At 37.2% G+C, this 22,075-nt stretch overlaps 2 protein-coding genes across 3 annotated transcripts; one reads left to right on the forward strand and one right to left on the reverse strand.

Moving 5' to 3' along the window:
* The first annotated feature begins 74 nt into the window (after positions 1–74).
* On the forward strand, positions 75–3,201 carry LOC122308753 (60S ribosomal protein L44). Of its 2 annotated transcripts, XM_043121962.1 has the most exons (4): positions 75–231; positions 2,458–2,637; positions 2,805–2,879; positions 2,975–3,201. In XM_043121962.1, the coding sequence occupies exons 1-4, from the start codon at positions 229–231 to the stop codon at positions 3,032–3,034; spliced, it is 318 nt and encodes a 105-aa protein (XP_042977896.1). In that variant the 5' UTR covers positions 75–228; the 3' UTR covers positions 3,035–3,201. The 2 variants fall into 2 exon arrangements, with proteins under 2 accessions (XP_042977896.1, XP_042977895.1); XM_043121961.1 differs by lacking the exon at positions 75–231 and having other exon boundaries at positions 2,452–2,637.
* Positions 3,202–15,011: 11,810 nt separating this feature from the next.
* On the reverse strand, positions 15,012–16,888 carry LOC122310242. Its single transcript, XM_043124123.1, has 4 exons — positions 16,755–16,888; positions 15,916–16,612; positions 15,422–15,559; positions 15,012–15,317 (listed from the first exon to the last, which is right to left on the reverse strand). The coding sequence occupies exons 1-4, from the start codon at positions 16,886–16,888 to the stop codon at positions 15,012–15,014; spliced, it is 1,275 nt and encodes a 424-aa protein (XP_042980057.1).
* Between the last annotated feature and the right edge of the window lie 5,187 nt (positions 16,889–22,075).

Raw genomic sequence — 22,075 nt, forward strand, 5'->3', positions numbered from 1 at the left:
AAATATATTTTTCTAGAAGTCCGAGTCGATATTGGGTCGGACTGGATATATTTTGGACCCGACAAATGGGTCCGAATTTCTGTAAACGAATGACGGCCGAACAACGCTAACCCTAATCCTGGCTCCACCTTTCACCTATAAAAACCAACTCATGTACCAGGCTGCCTCTTTGTTCACTTCCGAGGGTTTTCTTGAGTAGCTCTGACGGTGTGACCTTAACTTGTAGCCATGGTACGCTCTCTCTTTCGCTTGTTGATTCTTGGTAGGTTTATGTATATTTGATCTAATTCTTGCTCGCGTCTCTCACTTCGTATGCATCTGTTTTTTTAATCTTCTACATGAGTGGGTTTCTAGTTTTCTTATTTTGCCTTATATATACAGTTATGTTGTGTTTTCGAACTTTTCTTGCACGGAAAACTTGGGAAAATTAAATTTTGTTTTTGAGCTCTTCGGTTTTTTGTTTGGGGTAGGGGGAGCTTAAAAAACTGGATCCGCCTTTCGAAGAGCACAACTAAATGTTACTGCTTATCTGTATTCCAATAGTAATTTGGATGTTTGTATACCCAAATGTTTAAATAAAATCGTTTGCGGTTTATGTTATTTGGACATGTACGCGTTGTTACTGGTTTGTGTAACGAAACCATTTGATATGGATCTCTATGGTACCTTACTTTGATGTCAATACTCAACTGTTTGATATCTAACCTATTTCTTTTCGCTTGAGCGTGCCTTTGACTGAAAATGACCTTTGGATGTGATTCCCTGAATCTTTTTTGTGCATTTATAGATGCATATTATTCTGACCTTCAAAGGTGCATAAATCCCATGTTTGTGGCATGACCTTTTTTTCATCATGGACTGATTCCATTTGTGGGTAGAGTCAGACAATTTACTTTGTCAATTTTTAGTTGAAAATGTGTCGGTGCAAATTGCAACCATTAGTCCATGAAGCAGCTCATAGATCCATATTTTGGGTTTATATGCTTAGTAAAATTTTGGTTTTTCCTTTTGCGTGAGTAGAGCATAGCATGGAGGCGTTACTCTGGATATATTCTTGATTATTACTTGCTAGCTAGCACAGAAGGACAAATAAGATTGGAGAAAAGAAAAATCCACTCTGATATGATAGCTGATAGGATATAGTTCAAATGGTGATTTCTCCCTGAGAACAAGGTACAGGGTGTGGCCGTGCTCAAATCTTGTGCTGGCCTAACCATTAAAACATTCGTATTATTAGCAACGTCCCTCTTCCTTGGGCAGCCCAGCTCCTGCCCCCTCTCTCCTACTGCTCTTCCCAAAATGTACAGAAGATATAAACAATTTTCCCTCAGAACATGCTTCCCCTTGTTACTGAATATTTTGATGTGGTACTTTTAATCTATCATTGCCATAGAGAAACCTAGATAGCAGTCTATTGAAGCTGCCGAAACCCCTTTCACCAAAATGGGCATAGACATCCCCACTGAGTAATTCAATGTTGAAATTCCCCAATTTGGCAATCATCGTTGACAATATAGTTAGAAGAGTGAAGAATAACTTGGATATGGCTAGCTGAGTCTATTACTTGAGGATTCTCAGTTGACATCATGGTTGAAATTAAGTCTCCATTGTGTATCATTGGGGGGTCCTCAATATACTGGTTTAGCCTTGCCAGTTCTGGACCCAAATATTAGTCTAGAGCTGTTACGACCTCAACTTGTGCTTTAAAATTTCCGTTTCCAATTGGGTTGGGTCTTTTTAAAATCTGACACTCCCTTATATGCCATGAGTTTCCTCTCCGTACTATAGCACATGCCTAATTTAATGGAGGCCATCCTGCTTTCCATTTTTTAATCGTTGGACTCCAGACAAGCACCGGCTTCGCTGTGAGATTCTGGGATACCTTGGATAAGTCATTCTGACCATCTTGCCTTTTGAGATCTTTTGTCTATTTCACTGCTATGCCCAATGTTCTGCCAGCTTAATTCCACATGCTTGGATTGCCCTTACGTTTTTCATTAGAATCGTGCCATAACAAAGCATAGGCATATGATTGTTGCTTAGCCTTCACATGTGGCACTTTCTGTTGATGCTCCCACTAAGACCCCAGGTTGCAAAGATGTCGAACCACCTAGCACTTTCATGTCATATCATTTCTGGAGGTAGAGCCTAGGAACATATGAAAGAAAGTTGACAGCATTCTCAATTCTTCACCAATAGCTCTCCATCCATCGATATTTCTTAATTATGAGATGGATGGAATCTTGATGGATGGGGCAATGTATAAAAAAAAAAAGAAGTGGCAAGGTTTACTTGAACAAATTTTTCAAGGAAGCTTTGGATATTATAGTCATATTAAGAAGTATTCAGATTTAGTTTGTATAATGTTGTGACAAGATTTTGCTTTAATCTTGTTAGGCTTCAGTCTTTTCTTTTTTCTGTCTTTCTGCCTTTGGTTATAAAGTTGCGTGTATGCAGGTGAACGTTCCTAAGACAAAGAAAACATACTGTAAGAGCAAGGATTGTAGGAAGCACACCTTGCACAAGGTTACACAGTACAAGAAGGGCAAGGATAGCCTTGCTGTTCAAGGAAAGCGCCGCTATGACCGTAAACAATCTGGTTATGGAGGACAGACCAAACCTGTCTTCCACAAAAAGGTCTATAATTTAATGTTGATTTGTTTACATTACTTGAATTCAATGCTTAGTACAAAAAGATATGAACCTAGAACTATTCTTATAGCTTTAGGATAAGAATCCAATTCTAGTTTTCCCCATTCTGACCCTTACATTATTGACTTCATTTTTCATCTCTCTATAAACAGGCTAAGACTACCAAGAAAATTGTGCTGAGGTTGCAGTGCCAGGGTTGCAAGCATGTTTCCCAGCATCCAATTAAGGTTGGTAGATCCATCTCTCCTTCGGCTTCCTCGTTCCTTGCTTTGTGGGCTTCCTTATTTTGTTCTAATGTCCCTTTATTGACCGGTATTTGCAGAGGTGCAAGCATTTTGAGATTGGTGGCGACAAGAAGGGGAAGGGGACTTCTCTTTTCTAAATGCATTCTGGTTTTTTTAGCTTCCAATGTTGGACCATGAAAGCTAAAATCTTGAATTTTTTTCGAGTTATTTTTTGTTAGTCTAATGACGCCTTGTAAAACCATCAAATTGTTTCTTATCCCTGTTTATGATAGCTGTTGTGGTTAGAGATTAAATTTGATGATCATCCTTGTTGTGGGTAATATTTTTTAAATTAGTTGTAGTAAATTTCATGAAAGGGTTTTGGCATTCCCGGTAGATGTGCACCCAGCATTACCTAAATGGGGTTTATAATTTAGGATATTTTTAATTTAGGAGTGTGTTTCGAGGGAAAATCTCTGTATCGGTTAATGGGTTCTTCTCCAATTAAAAATTGAATCCGATTGTAAGATTTAGATAAAACGAAATGGTCGCCATATAAGCTGGTCTCTCAGTCTACTCTTCGTAAATTGACTGCAAAATATTGATTTAGATATCAGTATTAAGTTTGAGCACCGATTTAGTTGCCAGAGTTCAAATCTGAATCCCAATTTTGACTTGTGCAGCTTTTGATTTGATTCTGATTCCAGACTTGTGCAGAGCTAGATTTGGGTTTTCAGCATTGGGCTTTTTTCTTTTTAGTTTCGTATTTTCATATTTAGTTTATTTTAAAAGGAATTTTTTTGTAAACTTTTAAATTTCAATATTTTGAAAAAATTAAAAATTAAAACTAAATCCTTGCTAATTTTATTTTAAAGGAAAAAACAGACTTTATTGATAGCCTTCATCAAATGAAGGAATGAATAGGGATAATCCTCTCTATCAACGGTATCTTCCAATAAATCTAATGAATTTTTGGCTAACCTATGAGCTGCAGTATTTGCCTCCATGCTAATGTGCTGGACAGACCAACTATCAAGTTTTGAGAGTTGTTTTACATAAAAAATTATAACACCTGAGTTATTCCAAAGAGTACCATCCGGTGTAATATTCTTTACAACTTGAATTGCATTGCCTTCCGGGATGATCTTTCTCAGACCAATCTCAACAGCAAAAATGGGTGCTTGTAAAGCCCCTACAGATTTAGCTAACATGGCGTCAGGAAATAAATCTCCCTGCATTCTCTTGGTAGCCAAATACATTACCTTTGTGATCTATAGCTATGATACCAATGCCTAATCCTACAAAGGTCTTGTTAATAGCTGCAGCCCCAGTTCACTTTAGGTACCTACAGGAGATTTGCAGATTTTGTTATTCATCTCAGCCCCTGATCGACCATTCCCTACATGCACTTCTTTGAACCCCATTAAGAGTTGTTTTTATTGCTTAATCATCGAGGTGGGATGAAGATATTGGTCTGTAAAAACATAATCATTTATTCTCTGCCAAACCTTCCTTACTGCAAATTCCTCCATAATTTCTTGCTCATATAATGCAGACATTTATGCAAAAAGGTTTTTAAAATTAACTTCAGATAGGGTACTCCTTCGAAGAGTTTTTGATCAAAGACTCCAAACATCCTTAGCTGGAATACAATCCCATAGAGCATGAATAATAGACTCCTTTTCCCTTCGACAAGTAGGACAGTATGGTTATTCAGTGATTTTCTTTTTAAAGAGATTCTGGTTTGTAGGCAAAGAATCAAGACATGCTCTCTACTCAAACACTTTAACTGCATTAGGAATTTTGAGTTTCCAACAATTTGACCACTCTTCTTTCTTGGAAACAGAATGTGATGTTTGCCCCTTTTCTTGATTAATGAATTCCTTTTATATGTGGTAGGCACTTTTCACATAAAATTGGTCATTGACACTACATCTCCAAATCAATTTATCTGGGCTGTTGGAGATAATTGTAATAGCCCAAGCCCACATAAATGGCCTAGCCCCTTTCTTTTTTTCTTTTATTTTTTTTACCCCCCCTTTTTAATTCTCTTGACAACTCTCTCTCTTTCCGATTCTTGCAAACCCCCCCTCATCTCTCTCTTCTCTCTCTCTCTCTCTAATCGTCTGTATATATACGTATATATTATTTTATCTTTTTATTTTTACTTTCTCATAAATGAAAACCTTACCCTCTCAAAAAAAGAGAAGATAAGGACATTAGACTACTAATTTATATTTATACTAATATCTAACTTAATTTTTATACTAGCCTTATATTATAGTGTTACACTATATGATATTATAGTCTAACTTATTTATAACATATTTCTATACTAGACTTATTTCTAGTGTCTAATTACATGTTATCTTTTAGTAAATTTATACTATGTGTTATTAACTTATTACACTAGACTTATTAGTTATTTCTATATTAGTATCTAATTTATTTCTATACAAGACTTATAGTATAGTATTTAATTACATATTATTATACTTTAGTAAATTACTATTATATGTTATTAACTTATTATACTAGACTTATTTAAATATTAGTATCTAACCTATTTCTATACTTAATTATGTATGATAGTAATACTATGATGTTTACATATACTAAACTATCGTTAGTCTATTTATATTATAGTATAATTATATTATTTTATAATAATTAGCTTATACTAGTATATTATGAAAATTAGCTATATAAGTTCTAGTTATATAACTATATAACTGAATTATGTGGGGAGCGATAAAACTCTTACGAACAAATTCTCTCCTCTGGCTCTCTCGCTCTCTAGAGAACAAAACCGATAGTCCTCCCAAGAGGGAGGTGGGAGCCGAGGCTCCCACCTCCCATCTCTCCGGTTACCTTTGTCTTTGGTTTTAGGTCGGTTTAGTTCTAAAAATAAGGCTTGAGGTGGTTGTTTAAACGGTGGCTTAAGGCTTTTTGGTGCATCTCTCACGCAGTGGTTCTAGTAACCACCTCTGCTCCGGGGTGGTGTTTCTGTGTTGGTCTTTGTTTGGCCTCCGAAGCTGGGTATCTGCACGCGCTCGTGAGCTCTGTTCTCATCTTCAAAAGCAGGGGCTTTTGTTCACGTCCGGGATGGTTGGGATAGGCGGCATGACCGTAACCTACTACCAGCTCTGTTCTCATCTTGAAGCATGCTACCAGTCCATCCGAGTCGCTTGCGAGTGGACCGTGTTTCTCCAGAGTCGTGTGCGAGTGAACCGGGAAGAACTCCAACCGCATGCTGCGCCGGACTGGTTTTTGGATGATTTCCGAAGCATGCTAAGCACGCACGCCGGACTGGGGTAAGACTGGGCAAGAGACGGCGGCATGAGGGTGAGGGCCGGGGCGAAACTTCAGTGTTCTAGGTGATGAGGCCCTTCTCGTGCGCTGGTGCAGAGGATTTGGCGGGGGAAGATGCAGATGAAGAAAAGAGAAATATGGGTGGCGGCGCAGAAAATGTTTTTGGAAACCCTAACGGGTTGGGCCCCCACAAGCAGACCAGATGGGCTTTTGTCTCGGGTTGGGCCATTTGTATTTACAGTCCATAGCCAGCTTTTTTTGCTTTTTTTGTTTTGCAATTGTTAGTTTAGTTTAGTTTTTATTAATAAAAAAGAAAAAGGTTAGTGTCCCACTTCTCTTTTGGAGGAAAGAAGGTGGGTGTTTAGTCCTACTCCTCTTTTTGGAGGAAGGTAGGTATTTGTACTCTTCCTCCTTTGGAGGAGAGAGTGTGGTAGTACTCCTCCTCCTTGAGAGGATGGAGCGTGGTTGTACCTCTCTTCTTTGGAAGAAAGGTCGTTTAACTCTGTTTTATCAGAGCGCTTTCTCTTTTTGACTGCTGTCATGAGAGAAGGTATAGAAGTTTAGACAATGTCCGTCACAAAGAAATTTGTTGACGGGGAAGCTCCTGAGCAGTTTGCGTTAGTTGACTTATAGTCTGGTTTTCCTGTATTGATAAGTCACAGTTGTAACTTCGCTAGTGAATATGCAATGAAGTATTTTTCCATCAAAAAAAAATATAACTATATAACTAAACTACTATATATGATAAAAATATAGACAAATACTTATTTTTATAACATATGTACAATACCAGAGTCGGATTCAGAGTCAGAGCCAGAGTTGAAGTAGAAAGTTGGTCCAGCGATATCTCTGACTGCGAACTCTGACTCTGACTAAAAAATTAAAAACTAAATCCGAATCCGGAGTCGGATTTTCAGATTTTTGCTCAGCCTACTCAATATAATGCATATTTAAAATAAAAACTAAGAGAAATAAAATCAAGACTTTAGAAAATGAAAATTTAAACAAAAATTGAAAATTGTGAAAAATTAGAAAGAAATAAAAATTAAGTAGAAGAAAAAAGAAGAAGCTAAAATTGGAATTAAAAGAGTTATTTAAACTTAAAAAAAAAAAAAAATCCAACCAAAGGCTATTAGTAGAAAAAAAAATGAACTTCCATATTAGTAGAAAAAAAAAATGAACTTCCAAATTAAAAACAAAAATATTTGATATGGGAGGGGCATTCCCTCTCCAATCCAAGGTAGCTAGCTAGCTGCAAGGTGTCTTGTAGTCTAGTTACCTACATGGTGGGTCATTGGCAAACCCATAAGCCACCATGACATCCCATGACCCACCATGAGTTGTTGGTAGTCACCTCGCAACAAATTTGTGATGAGAATCCCTCGCATAGGTTTTTTTCTTAGAAATTTCTTTTTCTTCTTTTTCCTTTTATTTTTTTAAATATATTAGTTTATTTTTAAATTTGAATTTTCTTTTATATTTAAAATTATTATTGTTTTGCTTAAAGCTTATTTCTCGGTCTTAAGTTTCTTCTGATTCTAGTACTTTTAATTTTACATAGAATTTTGGAGGATGGGGGATGGTTTCACTCTCCTCTTTTGGAGGTTGGAGGATGGTTGTTATCTCAGACAAACTAGGATGAATATCTCTATTTTTATAGTCTCATATTTTAGAAGGTTTTGGTAGTAGAGAGTTTATAGAAGTTAAGACAATACCTGTTATAAAGAAATTTGTGTGTAGAAAAGTCCCTAATAGATGAGTAGTTTGACTTATACTTTCTCCTTATTTAACGTCATCCCTTTCCTAGTATCCGAAGTTGATCGACAATGATCTCTTACTTAGGCTTCATTCTTTAGAGGAAGTTAGACAATCATTGCCTAGTTTTGCCATTGACTCCTTGCCTTGATGGTTTTTCTTCCTCATTCTACCTTGCATGTTGGTCTATTGTGCATATGGACCTTCGTGATATAGTGATTGAGTTTTTTCAGGGTGGGCCTTTACATCCATCTTACAAACATTCATTCATAACTCTTATCCTAAAAAGGATAGCGCCTCAATTATATCAGATTTTAGACTCATTAGTTTATGTCAGGTGGCTTACAAATCTTACAAAGTTTTTTTTTTTTTTTTTTCCAAAGTTCTTTGTCTCTCGTCTTGCTAGCCCCAAGCTAATCTTGGTACATCAAAGTGCTTTTTTTGAGGGCGAGATCATCTCTGATAACATTGATTTGGCTCAAGAATTCACTTATAGTTGATCCAGAAAAGTTCGTGGTAATAATGTCATGCCTAAGGTCAACATGGCCAAAGCCTTTGATGGAGTCAATTGGAATTATCTCACTAGTGATCTTACCTTTTTTGGTTTTAGTGAGGGTGTTATCTCCCTCCTCCAGACTTGCTTTTCCAATACTACTATCTCTGCTTGTTTAAATTGTAATCATTCTCAATATTTTACTTTGAGCAGGGGTATAAGACAAAGCGATCTTTTATCTCCTTTGCTCTTCATTCTCAGTGAAGAGACTTTGAGTAGAGGCCTTCACCAGCTTATGGTTGATGGCTAGATTTCTCCCTACACTATCCCTCATGACCGTACCTCGATTTCTCATATTTTGTTTACCAATGATCTTTTGATCTTCACAAATGGCTCTGAAAATTCTCATACCACTCTTATGAAGTTCATATGCCTTATGAATGCATATCAGGTCAAAAGATCAAACACTCCAAGAGTGTTTTCTTAATGTCCAAAAACACCAACTATCCTATAAAACTCATTGTCGAGTCTATTATGGGTTTTCATGAGGTTATTTTCTCTACTACTTAGCTAGGGCCCCCCTCTCTTACCAAAACGATTCCTCTATTTGCTTACGACAACATCCTGTTACCAAGATCCATAAGAAAACATATGGTTGAAAAGGTCATCTTCTATCCATTAGAGGTAAACTTACTCTAGCTAAATTTTTCTTATCCTCCCTCTCAATCCATATCCACTCTGTTCTTAATCCCAAAAAAGAGTCATTGACTCTATTCATAGATCTTTTGCCAACTTTTCTATGGCGCCCCCAACCCCTACTTGGGATTTGGCAGTGAATGAAACTCTGGGACGTACAATATAAGGCTACACACCCCTTATTCATGACAGATAATATGCAATAAACATTCAATGGAAAACAATAAAAAAGTAAAGAGAAATTTAAGCAATGCCGTAGGCAATTGCAAAGTACATGGTACCAAAAAAAAAACTTTTACCCCAAACCTTATCCCAAACATCGACATCCATGACACGAGAGTTTCAAAATATAGTAAGAGTTTGCATTTCCCAAAACACGGGACCAAAATATTTCTTTTCTAGAAATGGACAGGCCACCTAAACCTACCTCGATTCTTATTATGCAGTCTACCCACTATCAAGGATCCATCAGGAGACAAAGTTGAGCAAACTCCCATCGACTTCCGCATTTCTGGCCATGGGAGTCCTAATTCCATAATGAGCCTCATTCCATCCACGTAGGCTTCACTAGCTTCCTTGAGAAGTCGCGTTACTTGGTTTAAGTTCTAAGAAAACTTCAATACCCGTAAGGGATCAAAAAACAAAACGTCAAAATTAGGGTCGTGAAGACCCTTCAATAATTCTTGGAGAAATGGAATAGTGCACTCCAACATAGCCGATGCATAACGTATACGCCCCCAAATGGTGTACTCGTCTTCTATCATGGTACCATCTAAATTCATGCTTCAGGATTATCAGGTGTACCTGTAACTACTTTAACCATTCTGAAAAGGGAATGATAGTGGAAAAATTTAATAGTGAGATTTCGAGAAATATCAGTAAGTAATCACATAGCATACTATAGTTAACACAAGCGTACAAGAGGTATATCATGCAATGCATGCATGGACATGTACTTAACTTATAACTAAGACTGAATTGAGACTCATGCTTTGACCATTCTTTACACTTATAACAGAGACTTAGCTTTCTTGGAAAGACATGCTTTCATCATCTTTCATATCTTAATAATTCACCTGAATCGGAACATATCAAATCATATCGCATGATTCACATCATGTGATCCATAACATATCATGTAGGCACATGGCCTCGTTCTTATAACACTTGTGGACACATCAAGGCTCCCCTATGCACCACATGTTCATGCTAGTTACCTTATCATCACCGGTCCATGAACCGTGATGACTACGTCATAACATAACTTAACTTATTAACTCGACAACACTTTGTCGAGTTACATGCCTTGTACATCCACTAGTATTAGGCATTACTATGCTTTGACATTATTTTAAAAGAGTCCATTTGAAGTACGTCAATGGTTCTTTATCAACCTAAGGGTTATGGCTTTATTCTTAAGCACTCCAGAGTGAATAGAGGAGTTCCACTAGGACATTCCCCTGCCCTAGTATTTGGGGTTGTGATAAAACTTTTTTAAAAACATTACTTCATTCCCAAAACAAAAACCCTTTTTTGTTCTTGAAAATGGTTCTCTTTGAAATCACTCTTCATAAATGCATGTAACATGAGACTTAAAACATACGTTCTTATACTTGACATATGACACATGAAATACCATGCATGAAATAACCAAGCATAACATGTTTGATTCATGGCATGATAACATAGAACACATGAGATATCACTATACATACATGAAACTAGGAGATTAAGTCTTGGCCGAAACATATATGCATAAAAACATAGAAGATCATCATTAAACATGCTTCAAACTTTATCCAAGATACTTAGAATCCATGGCATAGTAAAACAAGACATAGAATCATGGCATTTGAACAAGATCCGAGTCACTCAAGGAATGGTAAAACCGAATCATCACAAATCTTAAAACATCAATATCTTTTTACTCAAAACCTGGAAAATGTGAGGAAATCTTATCACCATTTTTTCATTATAAAATTATTCAGATTAATCATTCCATATTCATATTCCAAGTTCATGTAAAAGTATTCAATCAAGCAAACAAGAATAGCAGCCAAAGTGATAGAAACAAACCAAGGATTTACACAAAAGTATACATGCATTAACAAGAAGTAAGCTGAGTGTATACTTACAAAAATTCATGTAAAGAAATGAATAGAAAGTTGTAAATAAATGTGTAATTAGTTAGAATAAAGCTTCTAAAATCCCTAATCCATGACTCCTAAGTGTGTGTGGTTTCTAGGGTTATCACTAGGCTCAAACCAAACCTAGAGCATTTGGCCTAGGGTTTTGAGTCAAGAAATTCCTTGTTTGGTTGAAGAGAAAATGTAAGAAAGTGTAAGGGTCTTCAAGTGAATGGGTGGATTCAGTCTGAAGAGGATGAAGATTCATACAAGTTTCGAAAATGGCATGAAGAAAAGCCCTTAGGTGTGTGCTCCTCCTCTCTTATATACTTGGACCCTTCATCTCCTTCTTTCTTCTAGGGTACTTAGGTAAAACAGCTCATGCCTTTTCATTTTCCCAATAAACAAACTCTTGGCTTGAAAGACAAGTGGCATAGGCATGTGCCTTGCCCATAGCCATCTACCATCTTTTCATCTTCCTCCATTTTGTTGCTTCATCTTCCCAAGATGACTTCTCATGTGCCATTGGTTCATTTTTGAAATAACATGACAAGTGGCAAGTAAGGGTTAAACTTGGACTAGTAGTGGCTGAAAGTTCAAGGGTAAATCAGTCCATTGCACAAATTTCTCTTCTTTAAATCTTCTGGCAACCCATGGCATGTTGGACACTAGGCAAAATCTGAAGACATTTTGAGTGCCAAGAAATTCATTACCCCCTTGTGTCCCTTTAGTTTCCCCATGCAAATCTCCTTGGAATTCCATTTTTATCTTCCCTAGGCTCCCTTTTCTAAAAGCATCAACATGGGAACTTGGTTTTGGGCTAATTGGGTGGTTTTAGGCACGTGGGGAAGGAAAATCATAAATCCCTTGGTCTTCCCTAAGTCATCTTGTCACTTAGTTCTTCTAGAAGCTCTATGCATGTAGGACAAGTGTCAATCCCACTAGGTTAGACGCGCAAGCCTTCCCTTGGATTCCCTACACTTCTCTCTCTCCCTTAGTCCACTATCAAGTCTAAATACATAGTGCCTTGTATGTATGACACATGGCACCATTGACAAGGGCTTGGGTCATGGGCTTTGGGCCATTAGGCTTGGGTTTCTTGTAGGGGCCAAAATTCACTAAGGATTTTAGAGCCACCTCTCTCTCTTGGGCTCAAGTTTCTCTACTAAACTTCTAAAATCTCATCTTTACCCAAAATATTAAGGCCCTAAAATACTATGACTTTTTAAAATAAAACTATGACCCATGCTTTACTAGGTTCGGGTTATCACATCCTCCCCCCATTAGAAAAGATTTCATCCTTATCACGACAGTAATTTTAACAATTGCAATTAGGTTTAAGGTTACTAACTCCTCTAGTTGTTGCAGTGGATTCTTCCGAAGATGAGGATGAGGGTGGTACTTGATCCAATTCTTCCGTTACTGAATCTTGAGAAAAATAGAACACTGTATTTGGGTCGTAGTCAAAATACATGTTCACTTGCATTTCATTCAATTTGTGATCTATTTCTAGCTCTATGTCCTTGATAGGTTGGCCTTCTTCACCAAAGCAAATGCGATATGCAGATGTATCTGAAGTCTCATAGGGCATGAACCTAATCAAGTGTTCCACTGCATGACTTGATTCCTCTTCTGGATTAAAATTTCACAAATTTTCTATTTCTGCTACCTTCTGGCTGGGTTGAGGTTGCTACTTTTCATGTGGTAATGCTTGTCGATTAAATGGGTTACCATGAAAGTCTATGTGCAAAACGTGAGTACGATGGTGCTCAAATTTCTTCATTTGTGTTAACTAAGCTGCCATCATCTGCTCTCTTTTCCTGACATGTTCTCTACAATGTCATTCCCTTTGCTATCTTGATTGTGCCATCGAAGACACTAACATGCACGGGGTCTTTCTAGGTTGTGTCATTTCCTATTTTTAAGGGTTTGGTAGTTGCATATAGGTTACTACGCTTAGACTATTTTAAACAAACAAAAAGATTCAATCTAGAAACAGTCATGCACAAGATAAAAATCAAACAATTCATACATTCATCAAGAACTTATAGATTCTAGGATACAAACAAATGAGGGTATTGATTTCTCATAGAATTCTCTCATTCCCAAGTTGCTACCTAAAAGTCTATGTTATTCCAAAGAACTTTCACTAGTGGTATCTTCCGATTTCTCAGTTCTTGTTCTTTACAATCCATAATCTGGATAGGTTGTTCCTTGTAAGATAAATTAGGTTGCAATTGAAAATTGCTAGTATCCATTATTATTGGTTGCTTGTCTGTAAAATTGTTCTTCAAAGTTGAGACATGAAACACATCGTGAATCCCTTGCATTGCTGTCTGCAAGTCTAACCAATAAGCTACTGGACCTACTCTTTCCACAATTTCAAAGGGTCCTATGTATTGTGGGCTCAATTTCCATTTCTAACTGAAACGTACAACACCCTTCAGTGGTGATACCTTAACATACACCCAATCTCCTACAGAAAATTTCAAACTTCTTTGCTAATTGTTGGCATAACTCTTTTGTCGAGTCTATGCCACTTTCATTCTCTCTTAGATTAGAGCTACTTGCTTTTGAACTTCGTGCAAATACTCTAGTCTGAGCACTTTCCGTTCTCCCACTTTATTCTAATACAACAGAGATCTACACTTTCTTCCATACAAGACTTTGTATGGGGCCATTTGTATTGTGGCTTGGAAGCTATTATTATAAGCAAACTCTACTAACGATAGGTGACTTTCCCAATCACCATTGACCTTTAAAACACATGTGCACAACATGTCTTCCATTGTCTAAATAGTACGCTTAGTTTGACCATCTGTCTGAGGATGATATGCGTTGCTAAATTATAATTGAGTGCCCATCATCTGTTGCAAACTTCACCAAAAACGTGAAGTAAAATGAGTATCCCGGTCTGACACTATAGATCTCAGAACTCCATGCAAATGAACTATTTCTTTAACATAGATTCGAGAAAGCTTATCCATAGAATTAATAATGGCTATGTGTAGAAAATGCGCACTCTTAGTTAGCCTGTCCACTATGACCCATATCAATTCTTACTTGATGAGGTCCTTGGCAACCCAATTACAAAATCCATTGATACATCTTCCCATTTCCATTTTGGAAGGCAAATGTTGTAATTCTCTTGCTGGTGTTTGATGCTCAGCTTTGACTAGTTGACAGATAGAGCATTTTTCCACAAAATCTGCCACATCTTTCTTAAGACCTTCCCACCAATAATGACTTTTCAAATCCCAGTACATCTTAGTACTATCAGGATGTACTGTATAAAGGGTACAATGTACTTCTTCCAAAATCTTCTCCTTTAATTCCATGTTATTAGGAATTACTTTTCTCTCCATATAAAGTAGTATCCCGTTTTCCTTAATCAAAAAATGTGGAGGTCCTTCATATTTCAAGATTTTCTGTCTCAGCCTTTCTAGCTTGTCATCCTTATGCTGTCTGTCCAGAATTTCTTCCTCAGTTACTGATACAATCTCTTGCATTAGCCCAATTAGAAACTCGTCGAGGGTCTCTAATCAACAAATTTCTCATGGTAGCCAAAAGAGATGTCATGTTTGTCTGTGCTTTGTGACTAAGTGCATCCGCCACAACGTTAGCCTTACCAGGATGATACTTAATCTCACATTGGTAATCACTAATGGTCTCAATCCACCTTCTCTTCCTCATGTTTAGGTTTTTCTGACTAAACAAATACTTGAAACTTTTGTGATCTGTGTACACCTCACATTATTCACTATACAAGTAGTGCCTCCAGATCTTCAAAGCAAAAGCTACAGCTGCCAATTCTAGGTCATGGGTAGGGTAGTTCTGCTTATGGTCCTTGAGTTGCTGCAAAGAATAAGTGATGACTCTTCCTTCTTGCATCAAAACACATCCTAAACCCATCTTGGAAGCATCACTATAAACTGCATAGGGTTTATGAGGTTCAAGTAATGCTAATACTGGTGCTGAACTTAACCTATTCTTCAACTTCTGAAAACTCTTTTTCACATTCTTCAGTCCATACATACTTAGCGTTCTTTCTAGTGAGCACTGTTAGAGGACTAGAAAGTTTGGAAAAACCTTCTAAAATATCCTATCAATCCTAGAAAACTATGTATCTTGTGAGCATTTGTTTGTATTTGCCATTTTGTTACTTCTTCTATCTTAGCAGGGTCTACTGCTACTCTTGCACTAGAAATGACATGTCCCAAAAATCTCACTTCTCGAAGCCAAAACTCACATTTACTAAGCTTGGCATAGAGTTGATGTTCATGCAGAAACTCCAACACTATCTGCAAATGGTTCTCATGATCGTCATAATTTCGTGAGTAGACCAATATATCATCTATGAATACTACCACGAAACTGTCTAGATACTGCTAAAAAATTTGATTCATCAAATTCATAAACGCTGCTGGAGCATTAGTTAGCCCGAAAGGCATAACTAGGAGCTCGAAATGTCCATAACGAGTTTAGAAAGCTGTCTTCGACACATGTTGATCTCTGATTCTGAGCTAATAATACCCTAATTGTAGTTCAATCTTAGAGAAAACCGTAGCTCCTTGCAATTGATCTAACGGATCATCTATTCTTGGCAATGGGAATTTATTCTTAATAGTTACTTTGCTCGAATCTCTATAATTGATACACATCTTAGAGTTCCATCTTTCTTCTTAACGAACAACATCAGTGCTCCCCATGTTGATGAGCTAGGTTGGATGAAATCCTTTTCCAAGAGCTCTTCTATTTGAATCTTAAGCTCCTTCAATTCTGTTGGGGCAATTCGGTAAGGTGCCTTATGCACTGGGGCTGTGGCTGGTTCAAGCTCTATTACAAATTCCATCTTTTGATTCAGAGGTAATCTTAGCAATTCGTCGGCAAAAATCTTAGGAAAATCCTCAATCACAGGAATTCCTTCAACTCTCTTGGGTTCCTCCGTTGTATTAGTAAACATTACCAAATAAGCAGTGTCTCCACTCATCAAACTCTTCTTGACTTGCCCAATGGTCATTACAGATGGACTCAATCGAATAGCCTCCTCCATATAATAGAGCTTTTCCTTCGCAGGAAAATCATGCACCACTTCCCGCTTACGATAGTTTATCTTTGCATAATGTCTTGACAACCAGTCCATTCCTAGGATTAGATCGAATTCCGTCATATGGAAGAAAATTAAATCCGTAGTTAGAACTGCATTCACAACTTCCAACGGGTAATTCTTAACTATATTTTTACACCCAATAATTTTCCCGTCTGGAATAGCCACTAACACTTTCCGTGGCATCGGCTCCATCTTGAGCTCGCATCGTCGTACACAATTACTAGAGATAAAGGATCTTGATGCTCTACAATCAAACAGAGCACATACTGAATATTGCTTCAATCTAATCTTACCTAATAAGGCAACTATGATTACTCAACAATCTTCAAACATAGTTTTAATCGAGTGAAAGCAAGGTTAGAAATGTTACTAGTAATTACTCCTACTTTGTCGTCTCGTCAGCTTCCAAGTCTACTTCTCCAGGCATAATGGCATAAACCTTAGCTTTCGTAGGGGCCTTTGATTTATTGCTTGGCGTTGACGTCCCTTCAGGTATATTCTGTGGACAATCTCGAATCATATGACCAGTCTGGACGCATATAAAACATGCTCTTGAGGCCAAAAGATATTCTCCACTATGCCGCTTCCTGCATCGTTGACGTGGCGGCGGAGTAAGAGGTGCTGCTCTTCCCGCTGCTACACCCTTTCATTTACTTGGGGTTATAGGAACCTTTTGCTTCCCCGCACTACCTCTTAGCGAGTAAGGGTATCCCCTTTTCTATATGCTTGGATTTGCATAATCAATCTTCATTGCTTCGTTTATGCTATCGACGCCACATTGACTAGTTCTTGGAAGTTCTCAATTGTTAAGCAGGCCACTTGATTTCAAATACGGGGTTACAACCTATCGTAAAATTTCCTAGCATGCATATGCTCTTTGCTGATCAAGTGAGGCGCGAATCTTCCCAATTCCATAAAACGAGCCGTATATTGATCGACCTTCATATTTCCTTGGGTTAAGCTTGCAAATTCCAAAGCTTTCTACTGCTTTGCCATTTTTGGGAAGAAACGATGATTGAACTCTGTCTTGAATCGATCCCAAGTACGTGTAGTCAAATCCCCCAATTCGCGAGCCAACAATTGTCTTTTAGTATCCCACCAAATTCCAACTTCTACCTGAAGCATATGTCCCACATATTGGACTCTCTATTTTGCTATGCATCCACTAATATCTAAAAGTCATTTCTAAGTCCAAGAGCCACTTATTAGCTCTCTTAGCCAGTCTGTTCTCATGAAATTTGGGTATTTATACACAAAGAATTTCTCATAAGAACATCCTGGTACTCCTCTGGGCGGTCCTTGTCTAATCTGTTGTCCTTGTTCTAACTGAGTCCGCACCACTTCAGTCATTTGGTGAATAGCTTCCATAGGTGGGTTCTCGACTTCTTGCTCTCTTCGAGGTATGGTATTCTCACGCCAGTTTCGCACCATAACACCTTCTTGTGCCTGAAACGCATAAAACCAACATGGATCAATCTTCTCTTGATAGCTTATCCCTTCTCTACTTGACGTTTCAAAGGTCACCTATGCATTCTTCTCTATCCTATTGAGACTCAGGCCTACCTGACCAGTGCAAAACTGCAAGTGCACAGTATCGTAGTTTTATAGTAAAGTAATAAGAAGAGAATCGTCCTCAGGGATTGGTATCTTACTTTTACCAAATACCAAAATTATACTAAACTTGATTTTATCCAGAGGAATCACTAAGATTTTTGTAGTTGCAATTTAAACTAAAATCGACTCAAAGAGAAATATGCAAAGGAAACAAAACTGACGTTCGAAGATCAACTTAATAGGGAAGAAAACTTCTAGGAAATCGATTTCACCTAATTCTTCACTATGCTTTTCTCATCCAGCTAACTTAATTTAATTCTCTTTTTTTCTATTAGCAAATCTCTAATTCAACCAAAAGCCTCTTTCAATAGCCAATTGGAAATGACTCTTGTTTATCAATTCACACAAGAATATGCAAATTTAATAATCAAGAAAGCAATAAAACCAATGATTTAATTACTACATAGGTTCATACAAGTCTTTCGATCTCTATACTTACCTATGCTAAAATATTCAAGATCTACCCTATGATTCCCTCTTTCGATAGCAAATCACAAGATTAAAAAAAAATCTAATCAATGGCTAGTTAATTAGAAGCAATAAACTTAGAATAAATCAGATAAACAAAGAGAGAATTGCATTAAATTAGTGTAGACAATCAAGCATAGTTCGGAAATAGGTTATATCATTTTCCTAGAATGAAGAAAAATTAGCTCATGCTAGAAATTGAATTCAACATAAACGAATTCACCATAATTGTTCTAAGAAGATTGGAAGAAAATAAACACTGAAAAATCCTCCTTGCAGCCGCAACTCGTCTTCAAAAGCTCAAGGGAACGATTCAACGTTTTTCTCCCGTCCGTGCTTGTGTATGATTCCAACGTACGTGCAATAATTGGAATTCACTCTCCAAAATAGATGATTTGAATCCCTCTAGCTATGTTTTTCTGTCCCAAAAAGTGCTCTCCAGTCCAAAGTCGCGGCCCTAGAGTGAAAAATTCCTTTTATATGGTGTGACGGCGAAAAACCTTAAATCTATCAAAATACGATGTTCGCTCGAGCGGGGTGTCTAGCACACATCGAGCGTTCGACTCTGCCTGATTTCGCTCGAGCATCCTATCGAGCGCACGGTTCAACTCTGCCTGATTTCGCTCGAGCGGCCAATGTCTCCGTTCGAGCGATCTTTATTTTTCAGCAACCCGCTCAAGCTCCCTGTCGAGCGGCAGTCGAGCATTTGAATCTGCCTGAATTCGCTCGAGTGGCCAAAAACCTCCCCTCGAGCGAACTTGTAAAATTTGCAATATGAAATTTTGCAAGTCATCAAATACCCCCAAACTTACAACTTTGTTTGTCCTCAAACAAAAAGAAAAGCAAATGATAGTTTAGGCAATATCGACTCGACCCGAAAGAGAAGTATCATCACTCACCAAGCTTTTATGAATTTAGATTTCATCTCTAGTATCTTACTCTTTTAACATCAAAGATAGCAGGAAAATCACTCAAAAATTTTGCAATTTGTCAAGCAAGAGTTAGGCGTTTACTTCAACCTAAAGCTAAGACCTTGAGTGTGTGTGTGATATAGTCAATTTAACCTCAAACCACCTGCAAACTCAGATAAAAGTAGAGCAACCAAAATCAGAAGAATTCTCTTAAAACTTAACCCCATAAGTCCAATTTTCAGAAATCCTCTCCACTAATGTAGTCAACACCAAAATCAGAGATCAAAAGGTCTTTAATAAGGTTGTAATGATAGGCCACAGGGTGAGGGTTAAGAAAGAACTGGATTTGGAAAATCAAAACAAATTGGAAAAATACTTAGTGAAAAGAACACTAAAAGAGATACCCACATGATTCAAATCATAGCTCTTTCTTGGCAATATGCTTATACTTGTGGCATTATTATTACTGTAATCACTGAAACAATACCAACAATTCCTTTAACAAAATCTGAGGTGATACATACTCCGCTTATTGACTTTTTTTTTTTTCTTTTTCAAACATCTTTCTTCTTCTTTCTTCTTCTTCTTCTTTGATCAAACAGAGCAAACATAATACTGTTCATCATGAAACCAATTTTTCTCTTTTAAATATAACTCTCTACCAAAGTATTTTCTCAAACTATCAAAGGTAGATTCATTGTTTTTTAGACTTAGAGTGGGCATGGTTTATGTAGTTTAAAGAATAAATAAAGGCTTATGAAGGTTCAAGGGAGTTGACTATGGAAACACACCATGTAATGATGGCATGACATTTAGGACGGCTGGGAAAGCTTTTTGGTTATGCCAAAGAAATGCCTAGATCATTTCTCTAATATTTGGTCTCAACTAGGATTTCGCCTCAAGGACCCATCAACCGATTTTAGAGCAAAGCAAAATCGAACCTCCCTTTTTCAATTAATTCAACTTCTTCTCTTCATAAGCAAAATGGAATAAGAGAAAAATGACTATGTGTTCAATTATGTTCAAGGTCAAAGATTTAAACCAAAGTACCCACAAAACTTCACTTGACATAAAAGAAATTTTTAAAAATTTTTCTCAAAACCATCTTCAATCACAAATTTCAGAGTCATAGAGAATTCAATCTTACTCCAATGCATGCTTGGTAAGAGAATCAAACAACCCATCAACAACCCAAGACTTAGAAAACAAGAGGATCAAATGATTATAGGAGTTTACACCCCCAAACTTAAACTAAACAATGTCCTCATTGTAATGCAAAAGTAAAAAGGATTGAAGAAATAAAGGAACTTCCCTGGTTTCATGGTGAATCTTCCGTAGATTAGAATTTTTCAGCTCTTTATTCATGCTAAATAAACCTGCATCAAAAACCAATTTATTAAAATTTAAATAATTAAAGATAATAAAATAAATGAAAGAATAAAAGATTGATCTATGGGTTGCCTCCCATAAGCGCCTGTTTTAAAGTCTACAGCCAGACTTTTCAATCATCATCAATTAGGATTTCCAAGAGGAATAAATGCATAGTTCATCTCCATTTGCTCTCCATAGTAGTGCTTCAATCTCTGACCATTAACTCTGAAAATATTCCCTGTCTTGTCCTTCAAATCTATTGCTCCAAAAGAGAAAACTTCATAAATTGTATAAGGACCCATCCATCTTGATTTCAACTTTCCTGGAAAGAGTTTGAGTCGTGAATTGAAGAGTAAAATTTGTTGTTCTGGAGCAAACTCTCGCCTAAGAATCTGTTTGTCATGCCACTTCTTCGTCTTTTCTTTATAGATCTTTGCATTTTCATATGCATCATTCCGGAACTCTTCCATCTCATTCAATTGAAGAAGTTGCTTTTCACCTGCTGCCTTCAAATCAAAATTAAACTTTTTTACAGCCCAATAAGCTCTATGCTCCAACTCTATAGGAAGATGACATGCCTTTCCAAACACTAATCGGTATGGAGACATCTCGATAGGTGTTTTAAAGGCTGTACGGTATGCCCACAAAGCATCATCAAGCTTCTTCGCCCAATCCTTTCTATTGATTTTGACTGTTTTCTCAAGGATGTTCTTGATCTCTCTATTTGAAATTTCAGCTTGACCATTAGTTTGAGGATGGTAAGCAAGTGCTATCTTGTGCTTCACACCATATTTAGAAAGAAGATTCTCAAACAACTTGTTGTAAAAGTGAGTCCCTTCATCACTAATAATAGCTCGTAGAGTGCCAAATCTTGTGAATATGTTCTTGTGCAGAAATTTGAGCACTACCTTTGCATCATTTGTTATTGTAGCAATTACTTCCACCCATTTTGACACATAGTCAACTGCTAATAAGATAAAAGCAAAACCAAAAGAAGGAGGAAAAGGCCCCATAAAATCTATTCCCCAAACATCAAACAACTCAACTTCTAAGATACCTTTCAGTGGTAACTCATGACGCCTTGAAATATTTCTCATACGTTGGCACCGGTCACAAGTTTTCACCAAAGTGTAACTATCACGAAAAATAGAAGGCCAATAGAACCCACTTTAAAGTACCTTAGCTGCTGTACGGGTGGCTCCAAAGTGTCCTCCATATGATGATGAATGGCAATGATGGAGGATGTCTTGCATCTCTTCTTCTGGCACACATCTTCTAATGATTTGATCAGGGCATCTTTTGAACAACAAAGGCTCATCCCAAAGATAATAATTCACATCATG

This window comes from Carya illinoinensis, chromosome 5 (genome assembly GCF_018687715.1).
Source record: "Carya illinoinensis cultivar Pawnee chromosome 5, C.illinoinensisPawnee_v1, whole genome shotgun sequence".
NCBI classification, from domain to species: domain Eukaryota; kingdom Viridiplantae; phylum Streptophyta; class Magnoliopsida; order Fagales; family Juglandaceae; genus Carya; species Carya illinoinensis.

What these genes read in the sequence shown, in the direction of transcription:
- LOC122308753 (XM_043121961.1), top strand. Translation starts at nt 2,452, where the DNA reads ATGCAGGTGAACGTTCCTAAGACAAAGAAAACATACTGTAAGAGCAAG. An exon ending in AACCTGTCTTCCACAAAAAG is followed by an intron (nt 2,638 to 2,804) that starts GTCTATAATTTA and finishes CTCTATAAACAG; the next exon opens with GCTAAGACTACCAAGAAAAT. An exon ending in TTTCCCAGCATCCAATTAAG is followed by an intron (nt 2,880 to 2,974) that starts GTTGGTAGATCC and finishes CGGTATTTGCAG; the next exon opens with AGGTGCAAGCATTTTGAGAT.
- LOC122310242 (XM_043124123.1), bottom strand. Translation starts at nt 16,888, where the DNA reads ATGATTCGAGATTGTCCACAGAATATACCTGAAGGGACGTCAACGCCA. An exon ending in GAAGCTGACGAGACGACAAA is followed by an intron (nt 16,613 to 16,754) that starts GTAGGAGTAATT and finishes GTTTGATTGTAG; the next exon opens with AGCATCAAGATCCTTTATCT. An exon ending in AAGATGGAACTCTAAGATGT is followed by an intron (nt 15,560 to 15,915) that starts GTATCAATTATA and finishes AACCATTTGCAG; the next exon opens with ATAGTGTTGGAGTTTCTGCA.